This window comes from Melanerpes formicivorus, unplaced genomic scaffold (genome assembly GCF_026170545.1).
Source record: "Melanerpes formicivorus ecotype bairdi unplaced genomic scaffold, bMelFor1.0.p_v2 SCAF_29, whole genome shotgun sequence".
NCBI classification, from domain to species: domain Eukaryota; kingdom Metazoa; phylum Chordata; class Aves; order Piciformes; family Picidae; genus Melanerpes; species Melanerpes formicivorus.
The window spans coordinates 9,530,501-9,551,032 of NW_027142381.1; the positions used below are offsets into that span (position 1 = coordinate 9,530,501).

The 20,532-nt window shown below is 61.3% G+C and overlaps 1 protein-coding gene across 2 annotated transcripts; it reads left to right on the plus strand.

Annotated features, from left to right (window-relative positions):
- Window positions 1-15,055: 15,055 nt before the first annotated feature.
- DYNLL2 (dynein light chain LC8-type 2) lies at window positions 15,056-20,105 on the plus strand. Of its 2 annotated transcripts, XM_068154956.1 has the most exons (3): window positions 15,056-15,167; window positions 17,998-18,136; window positions 19,695-20,105. In XM_068154956.1, exons 2-3 carry the CDS (start codon window positions 18,005-18,007, stop codon window positions 19,830-19,832), a joined length of 270 nt encoding a protein of 89 aa, XP_068011057.1. In that variant the 5' UTR covers window positions 15,056-15,167; window positions 17,998-18,004; the 3' UTR covers window positions 19,833-20,105. The 2 variants fall into 2 exon arrangements, with proteins under 2 accessions (XP_068011057.1, XP_068011056.1); XM_068154955.1 differs by lacking the exon at window positions 15,056-15,167 and having other exon boundaries at window positions 17,978-18,136.
- Window positions 20,106-20,532: the final 427 nt, after the last annotated feature.

Below are 20,532 nucleotides of genomic sequence, written 5' to 3' on the forward strand. Positions count from 1 at the left end.
TGCGGCGTCCGCGCCAAGAAGACCCGGCCGGGGCAGGGGTGGGCGTGCCCCACAATGCACCGCGGCGGCGCTTGGCGCCAAGGCGCGGGGCGTGTCCCACAATGCACCGCGGGTGTCGGCGGGGCCATGGCCGCGGGGTGTCGGCGGCGGCCGCGGGGTGTCAGCCGCCGTCCCCTCTGGCTGTGTGTGAGGGGCTGAGCCTGCGGGCAGGGCCTTGTCACGCTATGGGGTGCCCAGGGAGCCCTTCCCTTTTCCGGGCAGACGGGAGGGAGGGCCGAGGGAAGGCCGGAGGCGAGCTGTCACCGGCTCGGCCACGCTGGAGGTAAAATGGTTGCCCTGAAGGCACAGGGAGCGAATCCAGGCCTGGGTCTGCTGCTCAGCCTTGCCAGCATCCTAAGTCTGGGTCTGCCTTTGGGGCTGCTGGGTTTTGTCTGGGGCATTGCTGCCCCCAGCAGTGCTCTCCCCTGTCTGAACTGTTGGGAGTCCTGGGGAGTCCTGGACCAGACTGATGTTGAAGGCCTGTGCTGGAAGGGCACTGCAGGCCTGGGAGCCTGGGCACCATGGCTCTGGCCAGAGCAAACCCTGACTTTGTTTTACATCTGTGCAAGTCAATAAAAACTGAAGGAGTTGCAGTGGCCTCTGAGGTCCCCCCCAGCCTGAGCATTCTCTGAAGGCAGCTCAGCTGTGGGTGTGATGCTGCTGAGGCATTGGAAGTGTAGTTCTGCAAGCAGGACAGCTCGTGGTTGTCCTTTGGTGCCGACAGGAGCGAGTCCAGGCGGTGCTGGGCAGGTTGGGTCACTGCAGCCACTGTGCTGGGCTTGAAGTGGAGCCTGAGAGCGTGGAAAGAGCTCCTTAGGCTCCTAAATGAGTGGAGGGATTCTGGGAGCTGTGCTGTGGCTCCCTGGCAGAGCCTGCCGTGCAGGCTGCATTCTTCACCTGGTCACTAGAAGTGCAGATTCCAGCAGCAGCTCTCATCCCTTGCACTTAGAAGGATGGTTGTGCTCTAAGGCCACTGTGCTTGGCTGTTCCAAGAGCTCTCCCTCTGTGTACCTTCCAGCACTGTGATTGCCTGCTCCTGGGATTGTGGGCATGGCTAATGCCTGGCAGGCAGTGGCTTAACCAAAGCAGGCTGGTAAAGAGGAGTGTGGCCAGCAGAGAGAGGGGATTCTGCCCCTTTGCGCTGGTGGGACCCCAGCTCTGATCCTGCCGCGAGTTCTGGTGTCCCCAGGCAGAGGAAGGACACAGAGCTGTTGCTTTAGGCCAGAGGGGACCACAAAGATGATCCAAGGGCTGGAGCAGCTCTGCTGTGAGTTCAGGCTGAGGGAGCTGGGGGTGTTCAGCTTGAGAAGAGAAGGCTCCAGGGGGACCTTAGAGCTGCCTGCCAGTGCCTGAAGGGATCCTGCAGGAAGGCTGCAGCTGCAGAGGGACTCTCCATGAGGGTGTCTGGAGCCAGGCCAAGGGGGAATGGTTTGAAGCTGAGGCAGAGCAGGGTCAGACTGGAGCTGAGGAAGAAGTTCTTCAGTGCCAGGGTGCTGGAGCCCTGCAGCAGGCTGCCCAGGGAGGCTGTGGAGGCTCCTCTGGAGAGATTCCAAACCTGCCTGGATGTGTTCCTGGGTGACCTGCCCTGGGTGACCCTGCTCTGGCAGGAGGCTTGGGCTGGATGCTCTCCAGAGGTTCCTTCCAGCCCCACCACTCTGCTTCAAGAAGCTTGCTCTGTTGCCTGCCAGCTCAGCATCAGTACTTGTTGCACGTTAGAAAAACCAAGAGAACACCACAGCTGCCCTCCCTCCCCACCCCCCCCGGACCCCAGCTGGGGGGCAGGCTCCACCCTCTGCCAAGGAACCACTCTTCATCTTCCTCAGCTTCCTGAACTGCCCCCAGCGATTCTTGAAGGCACCATAAAATCATCTGTCTGCCAGGCTTGGGAAGAGCCTCTTGCCTTGTTACTTTGGGGGTTAATAAGCCCCACAACTGCTTTAAACCATTGGCTTCCTGTCCTTCCCCAAGTGCCTCACACAGGAGCGCTGAGCTGCTTCCCCTCCGTGCCCTGGCTCGGCTCCGTGCTAGCCGCAGCGCGCTGCGAGCTGCTGGGTGAGCTGCAGGAGCAGTTGTTTGCTTTGTCAGGGCTGCTCTTGGCTCTCTGGCAAAATGCATATAGGGAGAGTCATTAAACATTAATTATGTGGAAGATAAATGACTGGGAAGGGAATGGCAAACAGCATTGCTAAGAAACAAGCCAGCTGCTGTCGGCTGACAGGCTGGGAGGGAGAGCAGGGCTTTGCAGCTGGGAACGGGGAGGAATCCCAGTGCTGACAGGGGCTGCAGGAGAGCTGGGAGGGATTTGGAGTGCCAGCACCAGGGACAATGGCTTTGAGCTGCTGTAGGGGAGACTGAGACTGGAGGTGAGGAAGAAATTCTTGCCAGTGAGGGTGTGGGACTCTGGCCCAGGCTGCCCAGGGAGGCTGTGGCTGCCTCCTGCCTGGAGGTGTCCCAGGCCAGGCTGGGTGAGGCCTTGAGCAGCCTGGGCTGCTGGAGGTGTCCCTGCCGTGGTTGGAACTGGATGAGCTTTAGGGTCCCTTCCCACCCAGCCCCCTCTGTGATCTCTGGGCTGGGTGCAGCTCTGCCTGCTGGCTTTCATCACCTTCCCCCCCGCTGGCTCCCTTAGCAGGAACCTGCTCTAATCCCCCCCAGGATGCAGTCCAGCTGGGATTAGTCCTGACCAGCCTCTCTTTGTCGTTCACCAAAGCTCAGCCTGTTTGCAGCAAAAGGATCATTCCCACAGCAGTGTCTGAGGCTGCTACAGACACCTGCAGTACCCAGCTCTGGACTGTCCCAGGCTGCTGCTTCCCTGCCTCAGGAGCTGTGCTGAACATGCTGCTGGAGAGGTTTCCTTTGGCCCTCCAGCAGTGACACAGAGCTGCACAGACGCTGCCTTTGGGGCCAGAAACACACAGCTGATGTTTTAGGGGCTTTTGACTTTAAATAGTGCCCCAATGAACTTGGAATTACTAACCTGCATGTAGAAGAAAGATGCCAAAAGAGAGTTTGTGGTGGAGGAACTCTGAGGGTGAGATGGGGGAGGGCTAGACCTGGAAAGACTTGCAGCCAGGTGGCTGGGGGCAGAGCTGGTTTATTGATCTGGGTTTATGTCTGAGCAAAAAGATTTCCTGGGCACAGCCTGGTGTGAACAAAACCCACAGCATGCTCTCACAGTGGCAATTCTGCCTGAAAGGACACACAGGGGCAGGGGGCAGGGCTGGGCAGGGCTGGGCACCGCACCAGAGGCAGAGGCTCTCCATGAACCCCAAAGGGAGGAGCAGGTGGCATCAGCTGGCATCTACCAGCAGCTGAGTTCACAGCCTGCCTGCAGAGCCTTGTGGAAAGCTCATCTGGGGACATTCTGAGAACTGGCTCTGTTTGCCCCACCAGAACAGCTCCTGTGCTGGGCTGGTCATGATGGCAAAGGGCTCAGAGCAGGCTTTGGAGGCCTTCACAGGAGCCTCTGGCACAGCCCGGACCACAAACCACCTCCTCACCCCCGGCTGGGCTCCAGCACCCTGCTGGGCTGGATGAAGGGTGGACTCCAGTTGGGTCACAGGTGGTTATTTGTCCTGCTAGTAGCAATCAGAGGTTGGTGTAAAACTAAACCCCACACTAAGCACAGTGTTGGGAGTGATTTCTGCTGCCCTGCTCTTGCACTGCTCTGATCTTCGCTGCCTGCCTTCACCTTGGATTCCTGCCGGGCAGAGGGGAAGAGGCAGTGCTTAACACAGAGCAAAACGTTTGAACGACACCCCAGCCCCTACCCCCGCCCCTACCCCACCCCGAGCTGTTGTAATTGATTTCCCTCGCGGGGCAAACGTTCCTGCTGGTGCAGGGCTCTGCAGGCTCCTGCTGCCTGCCCTGCTCGCTCCCTGCCTCCTGCTGTCCCTGAGCGCTGCAGCAGCTGCTTCCAGTGCTCTTCCCTCTCCCTGCCTGGCAGCATCCTCCAAAGCCTGACGGGGAAGGAGGAGAACGAATGCAAACTGCTGATGAAAATAAACCTGCTGAGTGTAATTCCTGCTGGGGAATAACTAAGCGCAGAGCAGGGGACCCCTGTGGGCTGCTCCTTGCAGGAGCCTGGCGAGGCGGAGCCTGCCCAGCGAGGGCTTCCCCTGCAGCTCCTTTGCTTTCTGCACCTTTCTTCTTTTGCTGTTTCTATTTCTCTGTGTATCTGGGTGGGGAGACAGTGCAACAGGTCACCCCGGGGGCTGTGGGTGCCCCCTCCCTGGAGCTGGTCAAAGCCGGGTTGGATGATGCCTCGAGCGGCCAGGGCTAGGGGGAGGTGTCCGTGCCCACGGCAGGGGTTTGCAGCTGGATGATCGTTAGGATCCTTTCCCACCAAACCATCCTGTGATTTCCCAGGGCTGCTTCCGTTCCTCTCCACAGCCCCCCGGGCACACAGCTGGCTGAGCTGTCTGTGCCAGGGTCTGCTGGGAGCTCGCTGACTCTGCTCAGCACCTCCTGCCCCACCGCCTGTGTTTCACCTCCGAGCGAGCGCTGCCATCCTGCAACGGGGACCTGGCAGCCCCGGGGAGGTCACAGGAGCCAGGCAGCCCTTGCAGCGAGAGCCCCCTGCCCCAGGGCTGATTACCCAGGCAGTATTTCCCTCTGCCCTTAGAGGTATCGATAGCTCCTGCTGTGGTGTGTGGCATCTGTCACCTTCCCCAGCAGCCACCCGCAGCCCTCAGCTGCCCTGTGGCAGGCAGCCAGCGCTCTGCATTTAGACCTGGTGCTGGCCGTGCTGCCCAGCTGAGGAGCAGGGGGAGGGCAGAGGCTTTTTGTCCTCCAAAAATAGCCCAAATTTGCCAGGCCTCAGTGGCTTTTAAAAGGAGCTTTTTCCATTAGCTTCCTGTCAGAGAGCCGCTGGCAGCGCTGCCGCCGGCCTGCTCCTGCTGCACGGGGGGCACGGGAGGAGCCCCCCCGGCTGCTGGGTGCCTTTGATGCAAGGAAGCAGAATGTGTGAGGAATGCACTGAAAGCTTTCTTCAAGCAGAAGGTTTTCAGGTACAAACGGAGCTTTAGGAACTGTTTCCCTACCCTGTATAACTTCCTGTAAGCGTCTGAGGGAGGACAGGGACTGCCATGAGTGCTGGGACACCAAGGGCTGTGCAGCCCCAGGCAGGCTGACCCCAGGCTGTGTGTCTGTACTGCCTGAGCTCCATGGAAGGCAATCAAAAGAGGGAAAATAAACTGGCCATCTACAAAAGGCTGGGGCTGGGGGCAGTGGCCAAGCTCCAGAGCAACTTGCTGAGCCCAGTGCCCTGGCTAGGAGCTGCTGTGGGAAGGCTGCTGTCGGCTCCCACTGCAAGCCCTCTCCCAAAGCATTTCCGTATCCAGGCGTTCCCCAGCTAGGAAACCTCACAACTCATATCCCATGGTCCTTAAAGAAGGTGAAAGGTGCAAGAAGAGGTTGCAGTGAGATGGGGTTGGTCTCTTCTCCCTAGTCTCAGGTGATGGAAGAAGAGGAAATGGCCTGGGATGGTGCCAGGGGAGGCTTAGGTTGGAGATCAGGAAGCATTTCTCTGCTCAAGAGTGGTCAGGGACTGGCACAGGCTGCCCAAGGAGGTGGTGGAGGCTCCAGCCCTGGAGGTGTTCAAGAAATGTGTGGCCATGGCACCTGGGGCCATGGTTTAGTGGCCGTGGTGGTGGTTTGAGGGTTGGACTGGATGCTCTTGGAGGCCTTTTCCAACCCAAACAGTTCTGTGGTTCTGTGGTTCTGTGATTTGCTGTCCCGTGGGGTTGCCACCCCTGGCCCAGATGCTCTCCACCGACATGAGGCACAGCCAGGCACCACATCTCCTCTCTCCCTTGGAGGGGAAGTGCTGTGGTGCTGTGCAGCCAGGCTGGGCACGGAGGCACCGTCTGAGATCCCTCTGATTCCCACCGCGGCCACAGCTGGCTCTGCCCAGGGCCATCCCCTGCGAGGCTTAGAGCTGTTAGCGGCAGAGCAGGGAGGAACAATGAGATGTGCTGCCGGGGGGGAGCAGAAAGCGCTGCCTCCAGATGCCTTTGTTTGCTCGGGCAGGCTGCACCGCAGACTCACTCAGTGTTTGTCCCCTCTAGGGCTCTTTTTGGTTCATTATTCTCCTTTGTGTTGCTCTCACCCTCCCGGGCAGAGGGCAGCTTGGCTCCCTGACCCATTGCCTGCCTGTCTGGGATGAACAGGAGCTGAGCACTGCCGTGGCTGGGGCTGAAGTGCTCCCTGAGCCAGGTCCTCACCACCCTTGCAGACTTTGCCAGTGTGCATTCGATCTGCTAGAAGCCTCTGCCAGGAAATCCATTCCTGACACCTCCTCCTGAACACCCAGCACCCCTCAGACTGGGGCTCTCTGCCTCCCCGGGCACAATTCCAGGCCATTTCCTCTCCTTCTATCACCAGAGGTGAGGGAAAGGAGCCCAACCCCCACCTGGTCCCAGCCTCCCTTTCAGAGAGCTGTAGAGAGCAAGGAGGTCTCCCTCAGCCTCCTCTTCTCCAGGCTGAACACCCCCAGCCTCCTCAGCTGCTCCTCCCCAGCCCTCTTCTCCAGACCCTTCCCCAGCTTTGCTGCCCATCTCTGGGCCTGCTCCAGCCCTCAGTGTCCTTGTTGTGAGGGCCCTCAAACTGCCCCCAGTATCTGAGGTGTGTTTGGGGTAGGTGCTGGGGCTGTTCAGGGCTGTCTGCCCAGTGTGGGCAATGCTCAGAGACTCAACCCTTCGTATCTTCAGGAGGAAGAGCCTCATCCCTGGCAGGAAACAGGAATATTCCCTGCATCCCACAGGGGAGCTGCCTTGCACTCAGGCTGGAGAGGCAAGCAGGGCTCCAGCCAACTGTTTCTAAATCAATCCCTTGTTGCCAGAGGAGGCTCTGCCACTCTCCATACCAGCAGGCTTGTGGCAGGAGGTGAGCCCAGTCCGAAGGGTGATGGGGTCAGAGCCACCCCAGTTTAGCATCCCTTCTCCTGGCTTGTTCTGGAGGTGCCAGAGCAGGGTGGGCACAGGCACAGCTCTGCCCCATCCCCCTGGTCCTGCCCTCGTGCTGTGGCTGAGCCTTTGGGCTGCTGCTGGGAAGCTGAGCTGTGAGCAGAGCCCTGCTGAGGACAGCCCTGCCCCTGCTGCATTTCCAAGGCAGATCAAGCAGTAGGAAGAGCAGCCCTAAACATTCCTCTAATTAAAACAAAATCCCTCGTGGCCTCTTCTATACAGAGAGCTGTTACAGGCTTAAGTGATGTATGAAATGTGTGTTTATTGATCGCTGCAACCGTGGCTGCTCTTCCCAGGGCGCCCAGGGGGAGCAGTCACTGGCGACCGACCGAGCTGGGGAGGAGGGAGGGCAGGGGCTTCAGCTGGTGCTCACTGGTGCCAGCCTGTGCCACAGCCAGCCCCTCGATCCCTGCTGGCTGCTTACACAAATATGTATGTTTATATCCATTTCTATACCCACATAGCCATTTCCATCCCTACCTCCACCTGGGTGTAGCCAGCCAGCTGGGCATCACCACCAGAGCCCACCCTGTGAGACCCTCCTTTCTGGTCCTGCCTCACTGGGCTGGTGCTGGCTCTGGCCTGGGGCATGGTGCCTGGCACTGGGCTCCCACCACTGGCCATTGCCTGCCCGTGGGTTTGTGGTTGCACCACTGTGGGTTGTTTGTGGCTGCTCTGCTTGGGTCAGCTAGGGATGGCAGCGGTGCAGGGGCAGTGCTCAGTGGGGCCTGAGGGCCAGGATGTGCTTCCCAGCGAGGAGCAAACCACCACTCAAAAGCTTCTGCAGGCTGAGACTTGGTGCTTATCAAGCTGCTCCACCACAGTCTGACCCCAAAGAAATGTGAGTGTGTAGAGGGGATTCAAAGGGTGCTGGCAGGTGATGCTGTGAGCTCCAGCATGTAAACAGTACAGGGGAGCAGTGTAAATACGGGGGAGTCGACTTGCTCAGCCTCCTTCCTTTCCCTTGCTCAGGCCAGGAACTGCTAAAGCTGAAATAAATCCCTGCAGAAGTGAGGCTGACCTGAATCACTTCACACAGTGGAGACCTTGTCTCCTGCTTTTGGAGCTTCTCGTATTTAGGCTGTGCCAGAACAGAGCTGAAGTTGTCTGCGCAGCAGGAGCTGCTTCCTACGCCCTGGGCAGCTCGGGGGAAGGTGTGAGAGCAGTTCCTGTGTGGCAGGGAGGGTGCTGGGCACAGCAAACCAAGTTCGTGCTGCTGGGGGGACCAGTGGCTGCTCCTGCACCAGCACCTGATGAGTTCCTGCATCAGCCCCCAAGGAGGTCCTGCAGGAGTGTCCAGAAGGTGCAGAGAGCCACCACAAATCCCTGCATGAGCACCCAGGGAGCCTGCACACAGCATCACGATCAGCTCATGCAGCAGTGCAGGATTAGTGCATGCATGAATGCCTGGTTATGGCCTGCATGACTGCCCAGCCACTGCCTGCATCAGCACCCAGTCCTCAGTGCCTCAGCACCCAATCCTCAGGGCATGCATCAGTGCCACAGGGGTCAGTCAGGGAGCTGGGGACAGACTTTTGAGCAGGGCCTGTTGTGCAGGACAAGGGGAGGTGGTTTGAGCTACAAGGGAGAGGCTCAGACCGGAGAGAAGGAAGAATCTTTTACACTGAGGGTGGTGAGAGCCTGGCCCAGGGTGCCCAGAGAGGTGGGAGATGCTCACCCCTGAATGCATTCCAGGTCAAGCTGTGTGGGGCTGTGAGCAGCCTGCTCCAGCTGAAGGTGTCCTTCGCTTACCAAAGAGAGTTGGACTGGATGAGCTTTGAAGATCCCTTCCAACCCCAAACACTCTCTGGTTCTCTGACCACCCCCCTGCAGCCAGCCCAAAGCAGCCTGGCATGCCTTGGCACCTTCAAGCTTGTGCAAAGGCAGCCCTGTGCTCTGCTTGACCACAAAACCCCAGCCCTGGTGAGAGCTGTGGCTCACAGGAGGGTGGAGGAGATGATCACAGCAGTCCCTTCCAGCCTTAAAAACGTAGGAGACCTTTGATGTGCAGGCAGGGCCCCTGCAGATAAACCCTGCTGGGGTTAGGGCCTCTGCTGGAGCACACAGCCCCACGGAGAGGGAGGGTGGAGAGGAGAAAATGGAGAGACTCAAGGGAAGAAGTAAAATTCACTCTCTTGAGCCAGACCTGTGGGCACGTGGAGTCTGTGTCCCCAGACCCTTCGTGGTCAGACTGGGAGCCCTGGACACACAGTGCAGGCCATACAGCACCTGGCTTTGAGGTGACTTTCCCTTTGGTGAGGATGTGTAGCTGTCTCTAAACCTGTCTTTCACTTCAGGAGAGGTGAGGGTAAAGGCACTTCCCAGCTCTTGGTGCAGGCAGCTGGGCTGGGAGGCTGGGAGCTGGGAGCAGAGGGGTGGTCAGCTCAGCCTGGCTGGGCTGCATCAGCCCCAGGCCCTCAGCAGGCACAGGCTGTGTTTGTGTCCCTGTGCTGCTGTGACCCCGCTGGGATCCCAGAGGGATGCTTTTATTTACAGCTGCTGCAGGAGCTGCACACCACAAACCACTTGCACAAACTTGCAGGGAGCAGCTGACCTGGATCCATGTTAATGAGGCTCCCAGGGCCCTGGGTATCAGTTTTCCCTCTTGGGCTGTGGGATGGCAAGGAGCACCCTGCCTGTTGGAGAGCAGTGTTCAGACAAAAAGCTGCTTGTAGCTTGTCACATTTCTAAGCCCATTTGCCTTGGAGATAAGCCCAGGCTGCCCTGCCGTGGTGCCAGGCTGCAGCTGCTCCTGCTCCAGGATAGACCTGCAGGGGATGAGGAGCTCTGTGCCTGCTGGAGCCGCCAAAGGGCACTGCATGGCCAGGGGCTGTGCTTGGGGATGCTGATGGGAGGTGTTTGACCCAGTCCTGGGTGGTTCTGATGATGAAGAACAGTTCATAGATTCATAGGATGGGTTGGAAGGGACCTCAAAGCTCATCCAGCTCCAACCCCCTGCCATGGGCAGGGACACCTCCACCAGCCCAGGTTGCTCAAGGCCTCATCCAGCCTGGCCTTGGACACCTCCAGGCAGGGGACATCCACAGCCTCCCTGGGCAGCCTGTGCCAGTGCCTCCCCACCCTCACTGTACAGAATTTCTCCCTCATCTCCAGTCTCAATCTGCCCTCCTCAACCTTCAATCCATTCCCTCTCATCCCTGATGAAGGAGTCCATCTCTCTGGGCAGGAACACCTCGACCCCTCTGCTCCCAGCAGCAGGAATGGTTGAACTTGATCTTAGCAGTTGCTTCCAAACTACTCAATTCCTTGCTCTTTCCACGAGCTGTGAGCCTTTGTCCATCTGAGGCACCTGGGGGTAGGCCCAGTCTGGCTTTTGGTCTCACACTGAATTGGAAGCCTGAGCAGGTCAGGTGTGGGGGTGAGATGCTCAGTGCCAGGCACAGGCAGAACCTGGTTGCCATCCCCCGGGGGGTATGAGGGGGACCCATGGGAGGCAGAAATGGCAGTGAAGAGGATGCCAGGTAGTGAAAACACTTCAGCATCCCAAAGTTGTGAGTGATAAGCTGGGGGCTGGGGGCTGGTGGTGCTGTTCGGCTGCTCACCGAGGTCAAGCCCTCAGCACCAGGGTGGCCTCCGTCCCTGGAGCTTTACAGAGCATTTCCCTTTCCCCCTGGGATTTATTCAGGGTGTGCAGCAGGGATTCAGGGAGATAATGACGAACATTAACCAGGGCGCTGCAAACTGCTTCACAAACAAGATTGATCAAAGCAGCCTGGGACTGACAGCAAAGCCTCCGCCCGCAGCCTGCACAGCGCTCGCAGAACAATTGACTCCAGGGAAAATAACCATTTGGGCAGCCTCGCCGAGGGGCTGGGCTCCAGCAGCCGGGAAGCCGCCGGCTGGGACTGCGGCGATGAGCGAGGGCCAGACCTGGCTGCTCTTCGCCCATGGGCCAGGCTGGGGGACGGAGGGGTGAGAGCCCAGCAGGAGCTGCTGGCTGCGTCCTGCCCCGGGGCCGGTGCGGGTGCTGGGTGGCAGATCGTTGGGGTGCCAGACGCTGGGTGCTGGGTGCCACCCCATGGGTACCCCCTGGGCTGGCTCTCACAGTGCTTTGCACGGGGCTGGACTCTGAGGCTTTTCCCCTCGGCAGAGGCAGAATGGGGCTGAGCTGCTGGCAGTGCCTCCCCCTCACGCTGACATCTCCGTGCAGCTGCTTTGTGTCTCCGTGAGCTGCCGGCTCTGCAGAGCCACAGCAGGATGAGGATCGTGGCTGCCATGTCTCTAGATGAGGAAGAGTCACCTGCAGCCACCCCAGCTCTGACCTTCATGCTCTGGCTGCAGCAGGCAGGACCTGGTGGAGGGGCCCAAAGCCCCACTGTGTGGAGGGGCAGCCCTTGCTTTGGGGGGGTCCAGGTGGCCCTGCTGTGCCCACACCTGCCCAGGACGCTCGGTGGGAGTGAGGATGTCAATCAATAAATGAAGGTGCTTGCTGCTGCTGTTGACTGTATTGATTATTGGCAAAAGAGAGCAACTGATGGGAGCCTGGAGAAGGGCAAGGAGGTGAGCAAGAGGTGCAGGAGAGACATCAGAGGAGGAGAGAGGGCAGGAATTCCAGCAGGGAGAGGAGACAAGGTGACATTTGTGGAGTCATCTGCTGTGGACATGCTACATCATGTGTCAGTGTGCTGTGTGTGCAGGGGCAGGGCACAAGTGCTGGGCTGGGGCAAAATGGGTTTGGGTGAAGCAGAAAAATCTCCTGTGAGGGACTGCAGCTGCAGAGGTGCAGCATGGAAGCAGAGCTGGTGTGGTGCTGCAGCCACGCTGCCAGCCCAGTGTTTGGTTCCCAGACCTCTGTGTTTCTTAGGGCAGAGGTGCAGAGAGCCTGTGGGCTTTGACCCCAAGTCGCCTGGGGCTGGGGGCACATCCCGTGGGGCAGCTCGTGGCTGTGGGGCAGGAGGAGCACAGCCTTAGATGGCAAACTGCTCCTCACTGCCAGGCCCTTCTCCTGCTAATCCCTGTGAAGTGCCTTACAGAGCACTGGGTGGAATTTATAAATAAAGGCTTTTTGTCACATTTCAGGAATGCTTCTCCCCCCCTGGCATCTGAAGCACTTCCGTCCACCAAGGCCATGCTGCAAAGAGCAGCGCTGCTGGCCCTGGCCGGGGCCCTGCTGGGTGGCAGCAGGGCTCCTCCACGCTGAGGAAGGAGGCAGGATGCAGCTGGGGGGGGTTACCCTGGGATTACAGGAGCAGCCACCCAGACTGCAGCCATCTCTGTGGACCCCTGACTGCACCCATCAGGGCCACCACTTGGTACCGTGCCACTTTGGGCAGCTGGGTCCCTGGGGCAGCTGCCCTGGGCTGAAGGTGCCCGTGGGCATCCCCAGGACAGGCAGGGCAGGAGGGAGCTGAGCACACTCACCTGCACCAGGGAAATGCCAGGAGGATTGGAGCATGGGAGTGCCTGTGGGAAAGCCCAGGGCTCCTGCTGTGCAGGACAGACAGGATGAGCACGGCTCAGCAGCTGCCTCCAGCCTCCAAACCTGCCGAGCCCCCGTCAGCTGCCCTGGCCTCAGGCCTGAGAGCACAGAGAAACCAGACTCGGTGCCTGTCACTCCACCACACACAAGGATTAAGCAGAAACTGATGGCAGCAGGAGCAGAGATCTGACTTACAGCAGCCTGGATCCCTCCCCAGTGAGGAAGCTCCTTCATTAGCAGGGGATGGGGCAGCAACACAGGTGGGGCAGCCTGGCTCTGCGGGGCACAGCTCACCCGGGAGACTGCTTCGGTGTTTTGCCAGATGCCAGAGCTCCCTGGAGGAGTAAAGCAAAAGGTTTCCTCCCCAGCTCAGTGCAGCTGCCTCCCCCAGCACAGCCAGCCCGGGTCCCATGGCTGCACGGGGCCCTGGCTGGGCTCTGTGCCCCATGGCGCTGCCACCCTGATGCCAAGCGCGGCTCTGATCTGTCCTGGCAAGGTCTGAGCCAAGGCTCTGCGCTCCCAGTCTGGGATGCTCGTAGAAGCGATCCACAGGGCTGAGATGTGTTGCCTCAACAGGGACTTGGCAGAGCTATAAATAACTCAGCCAAGTGCTGCGCAGTGAACCTGAGCAGAGCCGGCTGCCCTCACGGCCAGACGCTGCCCTCACGGCCAGACGCTGCCACAGCCTCGCCAGGACGACCAGCCCTGCCCCGCAGCGTGCCCACGGGGAGCCTGCCCACCCCGGCCCTCTGAGTCTGGGCCGTGCTGCGGCCCACCAGCAGTGTGGGGCTGCCCCATGCCCGCTCCTGGGGCTCTCCTGGGGCTCTGGTGCCCTGGGCAGCCCACGGGACTGGGGTCTCCTGCCTTTCCCAAGCAAGTCCCACTCTGGCAGCTGCCCACCACCTGCCCAGGCACAGCCTTTCCCCACTCCTCAGCCCGGGATCAGCACCTCCAGCCTCCTCCAGCTGCGTGGAGCCTCTGGAGACATCAACATAAAAACATTTACTCCTGCAGCCACTGAGGTGGAAGCTGATAAAGGGCTGTGGCTAAGCCTGTTACTGCATTAGCACCGGCACCCAGAGCAGGGGAAGGCCAGGGGGGCGGTGGTGACCCAGGGCGCATTGGTGGGTGCAGGGCACCACCTGTGTGCCAGCAGGAGGGGCACTGCCTGCTCATCCTTTGTAGCCTCTGCTGGACTCCCTCCAGTAGTTTCCTGTCTCTGAAACCAGGGAGCCCAGAACGGGACAGAGGACTCCAGATGTGGCCTCACTAGGTGCGGGTGAGGACCCAGGCATGGGCTGGAGGGCAGCTCTCGTGCCACCCATGGTGGTCTCACACACTTAGCGCAGTGCCCTGCAGTCTCAGCCCACGCTTGCTTTCTGCTGCTTTGGCTCCTGCTACCCTATGGCTGGAGCTCAGGTCTGGACCCACTTGGGAACAGCAAACATTTGCTGTCAGGAGCTCTGACCGGTGGCTGAGAGGTTGCAAAGGTCACACCAGCAGCCACCCACTTCATTAGCACAGGGATCTGCCCACTCCTGGGCTGCCGTGGAGTGCGCTCAGCCTGTCCCTTGAGTGCTGCTACCAGCTGTAGGTTTGTCTTCCTTGAGCAATCAAATCAGAGAGATTTCAGTACCCTGAGTGGTCTCCCTGGCTCTCAAGGCCATGCACGCAATTAAACCCAGTCTCATCCAGAGCCAGCTCAGCTCTGCCACTGCTGACGCTGAGCTGGGCGGCACGGGCACCCCGGCACGGGCACCCCGGCACGGGCACCCCGGCGCGGGAGCGAGGGGGGTGCAGGGTCTGGGCTGGCACAGAACAGGGTTTGCCATTCTGCTGGGCTTGGTTTCCAGGTGGCTTCTGCAAAGAGCTTCTTGGCACCTCAGCTGAAGTGAAATGGAGCAACCAAAACGGGAGCTGGCTGCTGGCCAGCCTGGCAGACGGGCCCACGGGGGCAGGTCCCCTCCCAGGGAATCGACCCCACAGCGAGGGATCAGGCATCCCACGGCTGCTGCCCCCAGGGGCACCGGGGCTCCCAACCCAGCGGGTCCCTCCTAGGTTCAGGGTGACCCCTAGGGATCTTGGGGTCCCCCAGCGCGGAGGGGACCGCCACAGAGGAATCATGGCCCGCCCAGGGAATCAGCCCCAGGAGCTCTGGGTGCCCTCCAAGGGATGGAGGTGCCCAGGGCAGCAGGGACCCCAAGGAACAGGGGTCCCCAAGCCTGAAGGAGCCCCCGCGAAGGAGGCCCCCTGAGGAGGCAGAGAGCCCTCTAAAGGAATCAGCCCCAGGGGAGCGGTGAGCCCCACCAGGGGACGACCCCCGGCTGCACGCCCCCATCCCCAGCCCCCAGCCCCAGGGCACCCCCGGGCAGCCCCCGCCCCCGCCCGGCGCCGCTCCGCCCCGCCCCGCCCCGCGCGCGCCCGCGGCATTGTGGGATGAAACAGGATGTAGGCAGAACAGCGCGGGCGGACGGGCCGGGGCGGCGGGCCGCGCCGCGCCGCAGCCAATGGGAGCGCGGCGTGCCGGGAGGCGCAGCCAATGGCGGGGCGAGGAGCCGCACGCCGCAGCGGGCGGGGCGGTATTTGAGCGCGGCGCGGCGGCCAGGCGCAGAGCGCTCAGCGCGGCGCAGGGAGCGGAGCGGCCGAGCCCAGCCACTTCGGGCCTCTTCCCACCGCCTCCTCGCTGCCGCGCCTCGCCCTGCCGGGGCGGCCCTGTCACTGTGAAGGTGAGCGACGCCCTCCGCCGCCTCGCGGCCGCGGGGCACCTGCGCTCCCCGCCCGGCGCCGGGTCCGCCCCGGGGGGAGGGAGCCGGAGCCCGGCCGGGGGGGCGGCCCCGGGCCGCGGGTGGCTGCCGGCGGAGCTCGCCGCTCGCCCCGGCGGCCCGCTGCTGTGGCGCGCCCGGCCTGGCCGCGGGCAAGGTCACCGCCGCCTCGGGGGCCCGCGGGGCTCCCCCGTGAAGGTCACGCAGGGCTCCGCGCCGCACATGCGCCCGGGGGCGGCTCCCGCGCTCGCTGCGGCCCCGCGGGGGCAGGGGCCGTGCCGCACCCCCTGCCCGGGCCTGGGCCTCGCGCGCGCGGGGCTCGGGGCGGGGCTCGGCACGCGCCTGGGGTCCCGCTCTGCACGAGGGGCAGCAGTGGGTCTGGGGGCTGTGCCCCATCCCCGTCCTGGGGCTGGGCCCCGGTGAGCGCTGGGCCTGAGCATCCTGCCCGGCCGGGGAGGGGTCGGCTGCCGCCCGGGGCCTGCCCATCCGCCCGGGGCCTCGTCCTGCCCTGCGCTGGGGCTGCCAGAGCTGTGCCCTTACCCTTCCGAGGCCCAGCCTGGGCTGGCTGCTGGAGCTCCGAGAGGGCTGTTGCTGGGTGGCAAGAGCCACGAGGGGCAGCTGCGATCCTGTGGCTTGGGGACAAGGGCTGTGTGGTGCTGGCTGCTTTGCATGGAGGATGTCAGCCCAGGGAGGAGGGCCCCGGGGCTGGGGCACTGCTCTGCGATGTGCAGGTGGCTGAGGTGGCACTGGGAGCTGCTCCCTCTGCCCCGGGCAGCTGTGGGGCCTGGCCCAGGCAGGGTGCTGTGCCCTGGAGCAGCCTGGTGCCGGAGGGCAGGCTGGGCAGCTCCTGCAGCTCCTGCTGAAGGAGCATCTTGCTCCTGGCGCTGCTGGCCCTCAGCAGCAGGGTCCTGCACCCAGATGCTCCTTGCCTGAGCAGTGGGGAGGAAGGAAGAGGCTGCGTGCAGGTCACTCCGTGCCTGGTTATGTAATGGCAGCTGCCCTCTCAACTGTGTGCTGGAGGTGTGTGAAGGCCTGAGGTGCATCACAGCCTGCTTGACCTCCTTCCCTAAAGAGGCTTTCCTGGGGCAGTGACCTACAGTGAATTCCTGCTGCCTGCTGCTCCTGAGGGCTGCACCCCAGAGGGCTTCCCCCAGGGTGTTCCAGACCTGTGGAGAGCGACCCCACACCTGCAGGCAGTTGGCTGTGCTGCTTGCCCTGGCAGCTCCCTGGGCCCCAGGCTGAGCCCCTGCCTCAAGGCAGAGCGCCGCGGGGAGCAGCCTGCCTGCAAGTGGCTCTGCAGAGCTGTGGAGGAAGCACGTGCTCCCTGCTGGCCTTGGAGCCCGGTGCCTGCCCTTCTCCTGAGCTGTGAGTCTGTGGCAGCAGCAGGGCTCTGGTAAACATCTCAAACACAAATGAGGGCTGCAGCAGAAGTCTTCAACTGCAGGCAGAGTGAAGAATTGAAGTATTGTGATCAGAGGGCTGCAATTATGTAACTGGAGTCTCTTTCCTGCCTGGATAGCAGGCTCCTTCAGCTGCTGGAACAAAGCTGCTCCTTCAGTTTCCTGGGGCTGTTCCAGGACACCACTGCAGCAGCTCTGCCTCACTCCCCAGCACAGCTACAAATGAGTAGCTCCAGTGTTGCAGCACACACTTGGTAGTATCACTCCAGGCCTGACAGCAGGCTGCAGGAGACTCAGTGGTGCTCTGCAGCTCGCACTGGAGGCAACTCCTTGCCATGAGGCAGCTTCTTCCCCCGGAGTTTGAAGGTGTGCTGAGAGCTGCTGCCAAGCTGAGCAGCTCTGGGCCTCCTCAGTGCAGGCCTCTGCTTGCTGGACCCCAGCTAGCTTGTGCCCCCTGCCCAGGCCTCCTGTGGGGCTTGGCAGTGTAGGGTCTGGTGCCTGGAGGGGTGCTGAGGTGCCCCTTGCCCAGGGCATCTGTCTGAGCTTGAAGGGCTGCAGGGCTGGGACTGCCCAAGCCCAGTGTAACTTCTAGAGCAGTGTGGACTGCAGAGGGAACCTCAGGGCTGGGCAGCTGCCTGGAGAGGCCTCAGGTCTGTGTGAGTTGCTGCCCTGACTGGTGCCAAGCCCCTGGTGCAGAGCAGTGGGTTGGGTGCTTGGCTCCAGCTCACCACTGCTGCCCAGGCTCCAGGCAGTGCTGGTCCCTGGTGTCCAGGCAGCAGAAGGCAGCTTTTCCAGGCCCTGGCTGTGCTGGCTCTGTCTGGGGCCCATTCCCCCTGCTCCCAGGCGGCAGCAGGGTGCTGAGCCGGCCCAGGCTGTCGGCGCTCTGTCCCGGGGGCTCTGTCCCGGGGGCTGGGTTTGTGTCAGGTGCCCAGGCCAGGGGTGGTGATAGGCTGGATGTGGAGCAGCTCTCCTGCCGGGCCGGGGGTGTGCTTGCTGAGCCTCCCTGCTGCAGGCAGCAGTGTGGGGCCTGTGCCTTGCCAGGCTCTGGGCAGAGGCTGCTGCGAAGCGCTGCTGCACCTGGAGGGCAAACCTGGCTGAGCCTACTGCTGCCCGGGAGGGCTCTGCCTCCCTGCAGCTCCTGTCTCCTCCCACCCTGCGAGCTCTGCCTGCATGCCTAACGCAGGAGGTGATGTTGGAGTCTCTGCTCTCCCCTCTGGACAGTGCCAGTGCTGCTGTGCTCCAGCTGTGAGGGGCACCTGAGCCTGGCACCGGCGCGCGCCGGGCCCCGTGGTGCCGCCTGGTGCCGCAGCCTGCTGTGGGAAGGACAACTGCTGATGCACAGGGAGCTTCCCCTTGCCCAGGGAGGGGTTCAGGGAGTCCATGTTCTGCCTTAGGTTCACCATGTCCGACAGGAAGGCTGTGATCAAGAATGCAGACATGTCTGAGGACATGCAGCAGGACGCTGTAGACTGTGCCACACAGGCCATGGAGAAGTACAACATAGAGAAGGACATTGCAGCCTACATCAAGAAGGTAACTCTGGGAGCAGGGGGCTGCTCTGCTGGGACCTCTGGAGTGAGTGCCTGATGTGAGCCTGAGCCTGAGGCTGCACCCTGGGCGTGTTGGGAGGGAGGAGATGCTTGCTGCCCTTCCCCAGGGGACGGAGTGACGGCTCCAAGGTCAGAGGAGAGCTGTGGCAGAGCAAGGCCTGGGCTGTGGCTCTGGCAAGCTCTGGGCAAGCTGTGAGTGCTGTCCCTCTGGGTTTGCCAGCCTGAGAAGAGTGAGCTGGCTGCAGTCTGTGCAGGCCTTGCTCCACAGCTGCTGCTGGACTTGCAGCACCAGTGCAGGGGGCACTGCTCCAGGGCTGCACTCAAGGGGCAGCCCTCAGGGGTGGCTCTGCCATGCTGCTGGCTCTGGGGTGGGTGTGGAGGAGGCTGGGGCCTTGTGCAGGCTGGTGCAAGGTGCCACTCCAGCAGCAGTGTGGGCAGCTTCCCTGGCTTGTGGAGAGGCTTCCCCTTTGCAGGAGCCCTCTGCTGATGGCCCCTGGGCATCTCTTGGTTCTCTCTAGCTGCTTCTGCTAATGGCTGGGCAAAGTGCTTTGGAAAGAGGGAAGAGACTTCCCAGGCAACACAGTCTGGCACCTGGGCTAGCTCTGCTTGTAATCTAAGCTTGAACATGAAGGGCTCAGAGGTGGCTCCTGACCTCTCACTTTGAGCAAAGACTTGGCTCAAAGTGCTTGGAGCACTGCAGCCTGTGAAGTGAGTGACTGTAACAGCAACTGCCCAGAAAGAACTTGGCTTTTATTTCCTGAGTGTTGGGAGGAGGGAAGTGATTTGCTGCCCCTTCATGCCCTGGCAAGGAAGCCTTTGCCTTCCTTCAAAGGTTACCCAGCAGCAGCTCAAGCTGCCCTGCTGTCTGAGCACTAGCACTTGCTTTAATCTTGGACCTGCAGTCTCTTCTTCTGGGCCTGTCTCAGGAGGGAAGATGATGTTGGGAGTTGTGCATTACTTAGGGGGAGGAGGGTGGTCGTTAACCCCCTCCTGCCTGCTAGGGAGGGGACTGGAGCAGTGTTCAGCCTCCTCACCCCTGAGCCCGTGGCTCTGGCTGCCAGCTCACCTGCAGGGCAGTTCCTTACGTGAGGAAGAGGCCCAGGAGCAGAAGCCAGACCTCTCCTTCCTGGCTGTAGGTGACCTTTAAGCTCAAATGCCTTGCTGGAGCAGGCATGCCAAAACCTCTCTGGTTTGTGAGAGTGGGTTTGGAATGGAGAGGAGAGAGTCCCCTGAGGCAGCCTGCATGCAGGGCTCAAGTAGCACTGCTGAGGAGAGCTCTGGTGTCTGCTGGTCCTGCCCAGGGCTCTGCTGGCTGCCCCCACTCCCAGGAGGTGCTGTCCTTCTGCTGGATCCTTCAGACCACCCAGTGCAGAGCTCTGAGCCAGGCACTGCCCTGCTCAGTCTGCCCTGCTCAGTCTGCGCTGTCCTGCAGTGGGGATGGATGCTGCGGGAGGGAGCAGAGGCTGCGCTGCCTGAGCTGTGCCCCCAGCTGCTCTCCCCTGGGCTGGCCTGGCCTTAATGCCTCTCTTCTCTCTCTTCAGGAGTTTGACAAGAAGTACAACCCCACCTGGCACTGCATTGTTGGCAGAAACTTTGGCAGCTATGTAACACACGAGACAAAGCACTTCATCTACTTCTACTTGGGGCAGGTGGCAATTCTGCTCTTCAAGTCCGGCTAGGAGGCAGGAGCGAGGCTGGGACTGTACTGCACTGGTGGCTGAGGCCACGACTCCCTGTCCCATGGCTGTGCTGCTGCATGGACTGTATCCTCTATTTAATGTGTATATGTTGCAGTAAAACACAACCTACTTCTCTTTAGTTGCCTGGGAAGAAGGCAGAGTTTTTGTTACTGCTTTTTTTTTGGTTGTATTGCACTAGGAAACAGAAAACCCAACCTGTAAATGCTTCAACCATGGCCTTTACCTGGGAAGAAATAAAACTATTCCACAACAGCTCCCTGGGTGGTAACTCCTTCTTTGAGGCTGGGAACACTCCTCTGGGCAGGCCAGGAGACCCCAACTTCCCTGCTGAGTTCTGTCAGACTGTTACGGGAGGAGCGAAGCCAGGGTGAGCTGCTGCCTGCCCTGCCCACTGTGAGAGCTGGCTCTCCCAGTAACCCCAGCACGGGGGCTAGGCCCTCCCTGAGAGCTGCTGGGGTGGCTCTGCATTCAGGTGGCTGTCACCCCCCAGCTGAACTCCACCTTGGACTGTGACACAGCCTTGCAGCTGGCAGCCTTGCAGCTGGCAGCCTGGCAGTGCCCGGCGCTGCTCTGGCTCCACCGAAACGCTGACCCTGACCTGTAAGCCACTGGGCCTGGTCTAGAAGACTTCAGCACCCCCTCCCCTCTCCCCCAGCTGCTGTGCTGGCTGCAGACAGCA

What these genes read in the sequence shown, in the direction of transcription:
- DYNLL2 (XM_068154955.1), top strand. Translation starts at nt 17,984, where the DNA reads ATGTTCTGCCTTAGGTTCACCATGTCCGACAGGAAGGCTGTGATCAAG. An exon ending in TTGCAGCCTACATCAAGAAG is followed by an intron (nt 18,137 to 19,694) that starts GTAACTCTGGGA and finishes CTCTCTCTTCAG; the next exon opens with GAGTTTGACAAGAAGTACAA.